Source organism: Mustelus asterias, chromosome 8, assembly GCF_964213995.1.
Source record: "Mustelus asterias chromosome 8, sMusAst1.hap1.1, whole genome shotgun sequence".
NCBI lineage: Eukaryota > Metazoa > Chordata > Chondrichthyes > Carcharhiniformes > Triakidae > Mustelus > Mustelus asterias.
The window spans coordinates 67791661-67804781 of NC_135808.1; the positions used below are offsets into that span (position 1 = coordinate 67791661).

The 13121-nt window shown below is 42.3% G+C and overlaps 1 protein-coding gene across 1 annotated transcript; it reads right to left on the reverse strand.

Moving 5' to 3' along the window:
- Positions 1 to 7358: 7358 nt before the first annotated feature.
- LOC144497216 (regulator of G-protein signaling 5-like) lies at positions 7359 to 12658 on the reverse strand. The gene is made up of 5 exons (XM_078218122.1): positions 12502 to 12658; positions 10568 to 10666; positions 10381 to 10442; positions 8993 to 9159; positions 7359 to 8845 (listed from the first exon to the last, which is right to left on the reverse strand). Exons 1-5 carry the CDS (start codon positions 12543 to 12545, stop codon positions 8633 to 8635), a joined length of 585 nt encoding a protein of 194 aa, XP_078074248.1. The 5' UTR covers positions 12546 to 12658; the 3' UTR covers positions 7359 to 8632.
- Positions 12659 to 13121: the final 463 nt, after the last annotated feature.

Genomic DNA, 13121 nt, shown 5'->3' on the forward strand with positions numbered 1-13121 from the left:
GGTAAATTTCAGTTTTGGGAGGATTAGAGTTGCACGGGTATAGCAATTAAAATGCTGAATTCAGGAATTGCCAGAATATCACAAATAGTGCCAGTCCAGAGGATGACCTGTGTTTAGTTAATGAGGTCAGTATTAGAAGGGAGAAAATGTAAACAATAGTAAAGCATAGGATCTATGCTTACCTCAATAAGAGAGTGAAATTATGTATTTAAGTCCCATGTGAAAAAAGCGAGACAAAGTTTATATGAAGGTGGAACAAGAGAGCCTGGAGGGAGAGAGCAATTCTATCCATTACAGGTGTAAATTAGTCATGTGTAACCCTGAATCAAAAGATCTGGTTTTGAAGGTAAAAAAATGCATTAGTTTACATTTCTGTTTGAAGCATTTAAGACATGCAACATTGTCATGGAATTGGGCTTTGGGGATTAGGGAGGTTCCTTTGTTTAATTTATCCATATATGTTTGCTGATGGAAGCAAGCAGTTCAGCTTGAAGAAGCTGCAAGGTTTTGGACTTGGAGCAAAAAGCAACCAAGTTCTTGTGTGAGTTCTAAGTTCAGAAGGCAATGATGTTAACAATGGAATTACTGTGGACCAGAGGAATACAGTTATTAGAAACAGAAGGTGTTTCCAATTTTTTGTTAAAATCACTGTGTGGGAATTGGGAGTGAAGTTCTGTCTTGAGCTAAAAAGTCCTGTACCTTACAAAAGAATTGTGGCGAAACTTGGAGTTAGTTCCAAGAAAGGATGATCTTCAAGACAGAATTTATTCCCACCTGGAAATAAGTGGACGTATTAGCGAGAGGCAACATGATTTTGTGAAGGGGAGGTCATGTCTCACTAACTTGATTGAGTTTTTCGAGGAAGTGACGAAGATGATTGACAAGGATAGGGCAGTGGATGTTGTTTATCTGGACTTCAGTAAGGCCTTTGACAAGGTCCCTTGTGGCAGATTGGTGCAGAAGGTGAAGTCACATGGGATCAGAAATGAGCTGGCAAAATGGATACAGAACTGGCTCGGTCATAGAAGACCGAGGGTAGCAGTGAAAGGGTGCATTTCTGAATGGAGAGCTGTGACAAGTGGCGTTCCTAAGGGATCAGTGCTGGGACCTTTGCTGTTTGTAATATATATAAATGATTTGGAGGAAAATGTAACTGGTTTGATTAGTAAGTTTGCGGACGACACAAAGGCTGGTGGATTTGCGAATAGTGATGAGAGCCATTAGAGGATCTAGCAGGATATAGATCAGTTGGAGACTTGGGCGGAGTGATGGCAGATGGAGTTTAATCTGGACAAATGTGAGGTAATGCATTTTGGAAGGTCCAGTAAAGGTAGGAAATATACAGTAAATGACAGAACCCTTAAGAGTATTGATAGGCAAAGGGATCTGGGTGTGCAGGTACACAGGTCACTGAAAGTGGCAATGCAGGTGGAGAAGGTAGTCAAGAAGGCATATGGCATGCTTGCCTTCATTGGCCGGGGCATTGAGTTTAAAAATTGGCAAGTCATGTTGCAGCTTTATAGAACATTAGTTAGGCCGTACTTGGAATATAGTGTTCAATTCTGGTCGCCACACTACCAGAAGGATGTGGAGGCTTTGGAGAGGGTACAGAAAAGATTTACCAGGATGTTGCCTGGTATGGAGGGCATTCGCTATGAGGAGAGGGTGGAGAAACTTGGCTTGTTCTCACTGGAACGACGGAGGTTGAGGGGCGACCTGGTAGGAGATAGATTATGAGAGGCATGGACAGAGTGGATAGTCAGAAGCTTTTTCCCAGGGTGGAAGAATCAATTACTAGGGGGCATAGGTTTAAGGTGCGAGGGGCAAGGTTTAAAGGAGATGTACGAGGCAGATGTTTTACACAGAGGGTGGTGGGTGCCTGGAATTCTCTACCAGGGGCAGTAGTGGAAGCAGATACGGTAATGAGTTTTAAGGGGTGTCTTGACAAATACATGAATAGGATGGGAATAGCGAGTTATGGTCCCCGGAAAGGTCGGGGGTTTTAGTTAAGTCGGGCAGCATGGACGGTGCAGGCTTGGAGGGCCGAAGGGCCTGTTCCTGTGCTGTAATTTTCTTTGTTCTTTGTATGTTTGACTAAGTTACGTCACTTCCACACACTTGGGTAAATCAGTTTAACCATTTAAAAGTTGGGGGGAATCTGGGTTATTCTGTTGCTTTTATTCAATGTACCTGCCAGTCAATCCTGCAGTGTGTCTGATGCCGGGCTCCTAGGCCAAGCCTGGTGGCTGCCTTCCTACTTGTTATGTATGTTGGGGCATAGCCCCTTTAAGGGAATGAGTCATGTGACCCAGGGTGTGGTGTGAGCTGGCCGGGAACTGCCCTAATAGGACAGTTGTTGTTTGGAGCCTGGAGTGAGTAGACTGCATTAAAGATCTGTGTTCCCTGATGCCTGGCTGTGGAGGAGGTATTGAGGGAACCCCCCAATACTAAGGAATTTAATACTACCAGTCCCCACTTGCCCGCTGTCTTCCGCCAATACTGCATTCAGGGGTGGCAATTGGCACAGTGGTTAACACTGCTGCCTCACAGCGCCAGGGACCAGGGTTCAATTCCCGGCTTGGGTCACTGTCTGTGTGGAATTTGCACGTTCTCCTCGTGTCTGCGTGGGTTTCCTCCAGGTGCTCCGGTTTCCTCCCACACTCCAAAAGACACACTGGTTAGGTGCATTGATCCAAACAGGCGCCGGTCTGTGAGGACTAGGGGATTGTTACTGTAACGTCATTGCAGTGTTAATGTAAGCCTTACTTGTGACTAATAAATAAACTTTAACTTAACTTTTTCACCAAAACATTCTGGCAGCAAGCCGTGGCACATTTGCAGCTTCCACACTAGTGTGCCATGGCAGAAATTGGGAACCACTGGTCTAAGAGACAAGGCAGTAAGATTGATCTTGACATTTGACCTGGTGTTAGGGATTAAATGGGGATTTAACAACCTAGGGACTGGTGACATTGGAAGTTTCCGGCTCACTTATTTGTCTTTGGTCCTGTGAAGAAATCATTTTTTAAAATTCTGACCTTTTTTTAGACAGCATGGGTTGGATGTCTTTCAAACTAATGAATCAAAGCTATGTGGGACTATTAGATACAGTTAGAGTTTATCCATGAATCAATGAGTTCAAGGCTGTGACTGAGTGGTTAAGTGAAACAACAAACTTTGAGCTTCCTGGATGTCACATGAGCACAAGGTAAAGATGTAACTGGAAGTCATTCAGTTTATGCAGGCTTTTTTTTAGGCATTGTCATATTACGCACAACATTTTGTTATTTCCTCCAGAGCCTGAGGTATTGTGGATCACGTTTCCCACAATATCCCGTTCAATTAGGCAAGTTGTGAACTTAGATTGGCACGGTGGCACAGCAGTTAGCACTGCTGCTTCACAGCGCCAGGGACCCGGGTTCGATTCCCGGCTTAGGTCATTGTCTGTGCGGAGTCTGCACGTTCTCCCCGTGTCTGTGTGGGTTTCCGCTGGGTGCTCCGGTTTCCACCCGCAGTCCGAAAGACGTGCTGGTTAGGTGCATTGGCCATGCTAGATTCTCCCTCAGTGTACCCGAACAGGCGCCGGAGTGTGGTGGCTAAGAGATTTTCACAGTAACTTCATTGCAGTGTTAATGTAAGCCTACTTGTGACACCAATAAATAAACAAAACTTAAAATTGCATCAAATCCACTTCTGCTTTTACCCTGCATCCATGCATACGTTTTTCCAGCAGAGGTCACTAGATAACCGTCATGAAAGCAACCATGGTTGAGTTTTATTTTGTCACTCCTTTGTCCACAACCCAATTGCAGTTCCACAGCTGAGAAGTTGATCAGTACAGTATCTAACCTGGGAGTTTCCCAGTCCGTATGACTTGACGTTCCTCTGACAGGGAGAATGCTAATTTTGCAAAGTTACTGTGTTTCAAAGTAAACATTTCACAGCAGTTCCATGTAGTTGTATTATAGGGAAAGACAAACTTGCATTTGTCTCAAGGTAAAGTGCATCACATCCAATGAAGACACTGTTTGTATAGTTGACGTACATCAGTTAATATCTGTCCAGCAAAACCCCACAGACAGCAATGTGCTAGTGGCCAGATCATCTGTTTTTGGTGATGTTGGTTGAGGGATAAATATTGACCAGGATATTGGGGAGAACTCCGTTTCTCGTCAGAAATGCCATGTGATCTTTTACCTCCCCTAGAAGTTAACACTTCAAATGAAAGATGGCATCAGCAACAGTATAGCACTCCTTAAATACTGCATTGCAAGTATCAGTCTAGCTTCTTTGCTTACATCTCTGATGTGAACTTTAGACCCACACTTTACCTACTCAAGAAGTGAGAGTGCTGCCCTAAGCCATGCCTGATACCTTTATCCACTTTTTGCCAATTAGCTATAAAATGTATCACGTCACTAAAGATAAATTATTTTTTTTAATTAATTTGCAGGACATGTGCATCACTGGTTGGCCAGCATTTATTGCCCACCCAAGTTGCCCGAGGGCAGTTGAGAGTCAACCACATTGCTGTGGCTCTGGAGTCACGTGTAGGCCAGACCAGGTAAGGATGGCAGATTTCCTTCCCTAAAGGACATTAGTGAACCTGATGGGTTTTCCCGACAATTGACAATGGTTTCATGGTCATCAGTAGGTTCTTAATTCCAAATTTTTAAAAATTGACTTCAAATTCTACCATCCGTCAGGGCAGAATTCGAACCTGGGTGCCCAGAACACTAGCTGAGTTTCTGGATCAATAGTTGAGAGATACTAACACCAGGCCAGGAGAGAAGGAAAGGGATGAGAAGTAGAGCAGGGAAAAGGAGAGGTTTGGAAGCTGCATATTGTTTTCCTTTCGTACTGTTCTCCTGTTCTGGCAGAGAGTTCCTGGGTGCAGGTACAGTGTTGGTGTAAGAACAGGGTCCATGAAACTGCTCACCTGCGGATAGAAGTCAACTGCAGGAATCCTGCTCCCTGGGGATGAAGATCCTCCACCTCATTATGGAGGTGGAGGATCGATACAGAATGTTTTCCATTTGTGGAGAGTTGGGTCAATGGGGTTAAGAAATGAGGGTCAGAATGCCACCCTTTTGGAGGATGTAAAGGGTTTGGAGGATCTCAATATTTCTCAGCAATGGATAGGAAAGGCAACGGCCAGCTGCGTAGAGGTGAGGTGTGAGTGTAAATTGTTGTAGATGAAAGGACAAAAGCCACATGTTACCAGACTCCACCAGAGGGACAACAGTGCTGCAAATCTGCCCATCAGACAATGGACTGCAAAGACTGAGGGGACTCCAAGGCATGTTAGTACATGGGCAGGTCAGAGATGAGAGCTCTGAGTGTACACAGTGAGGATAACTAATAAAGATTGGAGAGCAGGAGGTCCTTGTTGGGCAGGTGTATGAAAGGGATGTGCCAAGAGTCCAAGTGTAGGAGGAGGGGTTTCTTATTTGAAATGTTCTGTTGGCCTGTACTGAAGACATCTCTAATGTAAATGCTCTCTTGCTAACTTTGCATTCATTGTTGGTGGCTTATTTATAAGATATTGTGATTTCCATACATCTGCAAAGTTACAAATTGATCTAAGTCTTCTCCTGAGTAATTTGTGGAAAGCCTTTTTTAGTGTAAAGTTACACGTGAATACAAACAAAAGTGACCAAACAGTAATAATTCACTTGGCATTGAACGTGCCAAAGCTTTTTTAACTTACCTTTGAAAGTGTAGCCATTGTTATTTTCTTAGGCAAGTGCGGCAGTTAATTGGTACACAGCAAGATCCACAAATAACACTGAAACAGATAACCAGCTAATTCAGTTTTGGTGGTGTTGATTAAGGGATGAATGTTTAAGTTTTGTTTATTTATTAGTGTTACAATAGGTTTACATTAACACTGCAATGAAGTTACTGTGAAAATCCTCTAGTCGCCACACTCCGATGCCTGTCCGGGTATACTGAGGGAGAATTTAGCATGGCCAATGCACCTAACCAGCATGTCTTTTGGACTGTGGGAGGAAGCCAGAGCATCCAGAGGAAACCCACGCAGACACGGGGAGAACGTGGAGACTCCGCACAGACAGTGACCTAAGCCGGGAATCAAACCAGGTTCCTGGTACTATGAGGCAGCAGTTGGTCAGGACACTGGGAGAATTCCTCTGTTCTTCTTCAAAAAGTGGCAATTAGGATATTTAACATTCTCCTGTGATGACAAGCAGAGCGTTGGTTTAAAGTCTGATCTGATAGACAGTACTTTTATCTGTGTGGTATTCTCTCAGTGCTGCAATGGAGTGTCAGTCTATATTATGTGCTCATGATGAATGAATGCACCATGTCAGTCTCTTCAAGAGATCCTTAGCATCACAGAAGCCAGTCTTCAGCCAATTTGATTAACTCCAAGTGACTTTTGTTATTATTCCTTCATGGGATATAGGCATCACTGGTTGGGCCAACATTTATTGCCCATCCCTAACTGCCCTCCATTTCATTGAAGAGTCAACCACATCGCTGTGGATCTGGAGTCACATGTAGGCCAGACCGGGTATCAATGGCAGATTTCCTTCCCTAAAGGACACTAGTGAACCAGATGGGTTTTTATGATGCTTGATAGTTTTCCAGACTTTTTAATTCCGGATTTTTTAAAACGTTAATTCAAATTTCAGCACCATGTGGTGGATTTCGAACCCAGATCCCAAGAACATTACCCTGGGTCTCTGGATTACTAGACCAGTGAGTGATAGTACCATGAAACCATCACCTCTCCCAAAATCCAGGAACTCTCTCCCTGTGGTGTACCTACACGATGTGGAGATGCCGGCGTTGGACTGGGGTAAACACAGTAAGAAGTTTAACAACACCAGGTTAAAGTCCAACAGGTTTATTTGGTAGCAAAAGCCACACAAGCTTTCGGAGCTGCAAGCCCCTTCTTCAGGTGCCTGAAGAAGGGGCTTGCAGCTCCGAAAGCTTGTGTGGCTTTTGCTACCAAATAAACCTGTTGGACTTTAACCTGGTGTTGTTAAACTTCTTACTGTGTACCTACACCACAGGGACTGCAGCGGTTCAAGAAGGCAGCTCACCATCGCCTTCTCAAGCGGGGGGGGGTGGTTAGGGATGGGCAACAGGTGCCAGTCTTGTCAACAATGCCCATATTTTATGAATGAATTTTTTTAAAATATCACGAACTGTGCCTGAACCAACAACCTTCTCACTCGGAGGTGAGAGAGATACGAACTGTGTCAAGACTGGCTGTTCTACTATCAATACTTGGTACTTGTGTATGTTTCATGGACACTGCCCTCTTATTCTTCTCCCAGCATCCGCCCACTCACCTGCCACCCTCACCAAATAAAAACACGAGGCATTATGCGGTGCGACATTCTTTATTTCACTTTCTCTTAGCATTTCCACTTGGAAATTAAACATCCAGAAATAAATAATTCATGTACAAAACCAGTGGTTGACAATAAATTAACAATAAAACTTTAACACAACGTGGTTGTAAGTGATCTGTCCTGGCTTGGAGGTGGAACTACACCAGAACTGACCAGTGACCAACTGCAAATTGTCATTGCAAATTTCCAGCAATGTCAATGCGATAAGACAACATCTATTGATGTTGAGAGCTCAGTAATGTTCAGCACATTAGAAATCACCGTCTAAAGCTTTATTAACCATCTTATGGACCATTTCAGGAAGACTATTAACGTGTTTCTGATTTAACCACGTGGATTTATTGTTCATTTAGAATTTGGCTTTTGTCAAATGACTTTCAAATATTTTTCTCTAAAATTTTCATTTGATTAATGAAAACTTCCTTTGCATGACGACATAAGCTTGATGGTGTATTAATAACACATAGAACCTATTACAATCCTGAATGGAATTGTATGCTCTCATCTCAGAATGTGTTGGCTTGGGTGGGCGGCACAGTGGTTAGCACTGCTGCCTCACGGCACCAGGGACCCGGGTTCGATTCCCAGTTTGGGTCACATTCTCCTCATGTCTGTGTTGGCTTCCTCTGGGTGCTCTGGTTTCCTCCCACAGTCCAAACGACTATGCGGGTTAGGAGCATTGGCTATGCTAAATTCTCCCTCAATGTACCTGAACAGGTGCTGGAGTGTGGCGACCAGGATATTTTCACGTAAGTTCATTGCAGTGATAATGTAAGCCTACTTGTGACACTAATAAATAAACTTAGAAACTTGAAGCAAACTTGACACTGTTGCAGAGGTTAATCACAATCTTTTCTAAAAGAACATCAGTATGAATTCATCCTCATGCAGAGACTTTCCGCACTGTATTTCATATACTGTGTAACCGATGTTGTAGAATAATTTATGGCCATGTACAATAAATAATTTATACAGCAAAGCATAAAATATTTGTGTAAGAACATAATGCAAAGTCCCATTGCTTCTCACTGTAATGTACACATTCATTTTCTTATTCAGCACCTTCTGGAATATCACAGATGCACCTCTCTCTGTCAACTCTGAAGACTTTTGCCTCCAATCCATGCCATTAGACAATATCGTTTGTCACTATTTCCAACTGTGCTTCCGCTCATGCCTTCCATTCATGGTCTCAGCTTCTATTAGTTGCTCTTTTAAAATCTCCTCAAGAGTTGCTCTTTCCAGCTTCACGTCTGGGACTGCCTGTTGGTGTCGGACTGGCTGGTGATTCTCTCTGTCTGTTTAATCAGGTTTAGATACAGCTCCGATCTCAAGAACCTGGCGTAGGAATCCTTCTCCATCAGGTTGTAAATCTTCTTCTGGGCCACATCAAAGCTGGAGCGGCTGGGGTTCAGCAGGTGACTCTTAGTGAAGTCTTTAGTTTCATAATCAATATTAACCTATTCAGAAATTAGAGGCAGAAAGTAAATCAATGAGCATTTTTCTAAATGTTAAAATCGCTCTCGCTGAAGCGAGAGTTTAGTTTTACAAGAGCTTTTAAAATAATGCCCTGCATATGGTCCTCAATTACAAATGAAAGGACTGACCTCTTTAGGGGCATCTGTTTCTATGAATTCCAAATAAATCTGCTTTGCTTTGGAGGCCCGCTTTGCAAGTGACTTTGTTTTCTTATAGTCTTCACAAGCCAGCCAGAATTCAATGTTCTCCTCGCTGTACTCTGATTGGAGGAACGTTCTGAAGGCAGTCAAACCATCTGCCAAAAGAAGGGGGAAGAAATTGTAATTATTCGAAAGCTTTAGTAATTCTGTTCAATTTAAAGATGAAACAAATATGTTCCACTTCTTCAATCTTGCAAAATTTCACGACATAGTATGTGTTAGTTTTATTTTTAATCTTCAAAATCAGAAAAGAAGAGCTTTTGACATGCGCTAATAATCCGAGAGAGGTCTCCAGTGATGGCTTGATGGTGAGTAAGGTGTTTAAAAGATGCTGCTAGTTTCCCCCTCATACATGGCCCTTTTCAGGCTGGGCATGTTCAAAGTCCCAAATCTCCATCCAATACTTTGCCAAAAAGTATGAATGAAAACCATATGCTTCCAATATCCCATTGCGCTTGGCTTGACTAGGAAGAATCATGGCACGGATTTGTCTGGGAATTGTCAATTGGCTGAAGGGACTTTGCTCTGCTGGAAGTTTCTCAATGATTCCTAAGCTAGTGAGTCAACCGTATCTCCGACCTTGGAACTTCCTCCCTGCAAAAAGCTGCAACCATTCCCCTTCCTATCACCAGTGTCGCACACTTATCGCTGCTCAGAATTTTATAATTGGGTTCAGTTTGTTAGATTGGCTTGGATGCTACCTATTCACTTCCCATATTTTATTGGACAATGATTTAATGCAGTCAAAAATCTATAAGCATAGTGTCAGGTTCTATAGAATTTGCAGGAGGCTTTGCTAGTCCCAGAGGATCACTGACATTTGGGATAAGTTGCCAATTTGTTCAATGAATGCAGTTTCAAATGGGAACTGGACAAAGTCCTTCAACATTGCTGCATACAGGTGGATTATTTGATAATGTACCGGGTTCATTATTAACCCCTGAAATTCACTTTTGATCATCTTTTGATGTCAGAGGAGAACTTCCCATCGTTATTTTTTCCCCAAATGACGTGATGCACTAAACATTGGCCCACGCCTTGGTGTGTCATTTTTTAAATGAGTGAATTATTTTGCAAGTTTGAAGTACTGCGCTCAAACACTTGAAAACATTTTGCCTACAATCATTAAATAAATCTGCATAAGCTCTATAATTTATTTTAAAAATGCGCTTGGATCCTGCTTTATGGAATCATTATAATAAGCAAGCAGAATTTCTGAAACTATCTTGTCAACAGATGTCAATTTAATGCAATAAAGTAACGAAAACCCTTACAGAACCCCTATTATGGCAACACCAAAACAGACACCAACTTACATTTATGAGCAAGCATCTTGTCCAGAGATTGTCTCCATTTCTTTGCTTCCTCTGAGGAGGGCCTGGTTGAAACAGAAAATGTACAATGATTTTCTTTAGTATGATTTTGTATTTGACAAAATAGAGGCTAGATGGTGTTAGTGGCCAGTTACTCTGCTTCTAGTTCAGTGGCTGGCAGTGTACTCACCTAGACTTGGTTTTTTTGGTCTTCTTCGCTTGAACAGATTTATAAGATTTCTCTGATGTCTGTAGAAACATTCCTAACCGGGACTTGATCCCCTTTGCCCTGAAAATAGAAAATATTATTAGTCACGTAAAGGAAATGCATAGCTTCTGGCAATCTTGAATTGGTGTCATTTTTAAAGGAAGTATTGTGCCAACGTACTAATGCATCATTGCTAATTTTACTCTCTTAAAGGGTGGAATTTCCTTTCTACTCTCCATATGGTTTGTTAATTGGAGAAATTTGTTTCCCTTTCTTTATTAGCCCAATCATATACTTTAAGTTGGATTTACAACACAGTGCTGCCTCACAGCGCCATGGACCCGGGTCCAATTCCAGCCTTGGGTGACTGTCTGGAACTGGCATATTCTGCCCGCGTCCTCTGGGTGCTCCGGTTTCCTCCCACAGTCCAAAGATGTGCAGGTGAGTAGATTGGCCATAGTAAATTGCCCCTTAATGTCCAAAGACGTGCAGGTTAAGTGGATTAGCAGGGTGTATGTGCGGGTTTATGGGAATAGGGCTGGGAGATGGGCCTGGATAAGATGTCTGTCGGAGAGTTGATGCAGATTCAGTGGGCCGAATGGCCTCCTTCTGCATTGTAGGGTTTCTGTGACACTGCTGGATGGTGTTCGTGCCTCCCCAAATCTATTTCTTCCTTGAAGTAAGTGCCCGCTCATTTGCTTTGCTGTACCACAACGAGCTGTACAGCATAATCATCCAAGAGGAGCTAAGACAATTTAAAAACTTAAGAGTAGCTGTGATTTTTAAAGTCATTCATGTCCAGATATTAATTTTAGTTTTTAAAAAAGGAGACACAAAATATAAGAAATGTACAGCACCTCTGTCAGCATCTAGAAATATTAACCGACCTTTTCTTTTAGAGCTATTTTCAGCTTGATTTGATTTCATTTCAGACTTCAAAAGTTTGAAGGCATTTCTGATTATTTCTGAATTTGGAAAAGAAAAGTGCCTCAGAGAAAGCACAACCCCTTCTTACAATGATGTAAAAAAAATTCTTCAGCCAGCTCCGCTAACCTATGTTAGAACTATAGCCCACATTATCCTTTCTTGTTTTCCTTCTAAATGTTGAGAGGTGCTGTACATTCCCCGCATTTTATGTCTCCTTCTGTTAAAGTTAAAATTAATATCAGGACATGAATAAATATAAAAATCACAGCTGCTCTTCAGTTTTGAATGGTCTTAGTTGAGTCCCACCAAACATTTGTCGGGTGTGATCTTTCAACATTTTAAGGATCTCATGTTCTTGATTGATGAAAATTGATTGAAAATTAAAATCACTTTAAATTGTCACCAAGATAATTAAAGGAACATTTTCCAGAGTTACCCCAATGCACAAAACACATTTTACAAATATTCCTCTTCAATTTTTCCAGCCTATTTTTTAATCTCTCGTGAAATCTTAATCAGGTTCTCTGTATAATAGGTGGTGCTCTCAACGCTTTGTGAGCAGGATTCCTGATCTACAACACAGGTCCATGTTAAGTAGAATCATAGAATCCCTATAGTGCAGAAGGAGGCCTTCAGCCCATTGAGCCTGCACCGACAACCACCCAGGCACTATCCCCGTAACCCCACTAGTTCCCCTGACACGAAGGGGCAATTTTATATGGCCAATCAACCTAACCCACACATCTTTGGAGTGTGGGAGGGAACCGGAGCACCTAGAGGAAAGCCTTGCAGAGTCACCAGAGGCCAGAATTGAACCCGGGTCCCTGGCGCTGTGAAGCAGCTATGCTAACCACTGTGCCACCGTGCCGCCCTAACTAATACAGCAAATTATAAATTCTGAGTTATCCAAGTTTAAACTACTGAATGCCAAAGTAAGTAGTTACTTCAGTAACCTTCCACTATTCAAACACGTTCGTGCTGTAACATACCTTTCTAAGCAGCAGCTTGGTAGTGATGATAGTCCTCGGCACATTTTTATTGTTTACTGGAAATTGTTAAGTCCCCTTCACAAAATTTATTCTGGGTGCAGTAGTCTTACATGTACAGACTGAATGCTGCAGCTGAACTCTGTGTCTTATATACAGCAGCTGGCTGGAGTGGAGCCAGTTATTTAACCAATAAAAGGACTGCAGGAAATTGACAAGGTTAAACGACCAACAGCTTAGGAGTTGGATGATGACGTTTCCGTGCGTGGAGTTTCCCAGCCTTGATAATGTGATCATTTATTAAACATCACATTATTCATTCTTCATATGCTTGGATCATTAACTCTAAAGCTTATTTAAATACAGCCATTTTCTGATTTTGCAGGATTCTAAATAATGGAAGAGGAGAGAAGTGCATTTTGTAGCTTGCCCTTTAGCATTACTAACTTTGAATCGTTAGCCATCCAAAGAATTATGGACAGATAGTGAAACTTATTAAGTTTGTTCTGGATGCATTCGGACCTGGGAGCACAGTGTTATCAAAACAACATTGGGAAAAGGGTGAAATTGTTTGATAATTTCTTGTTCCCTCTGCTGATTCCCTGTGAAACGTCTCAAGATGT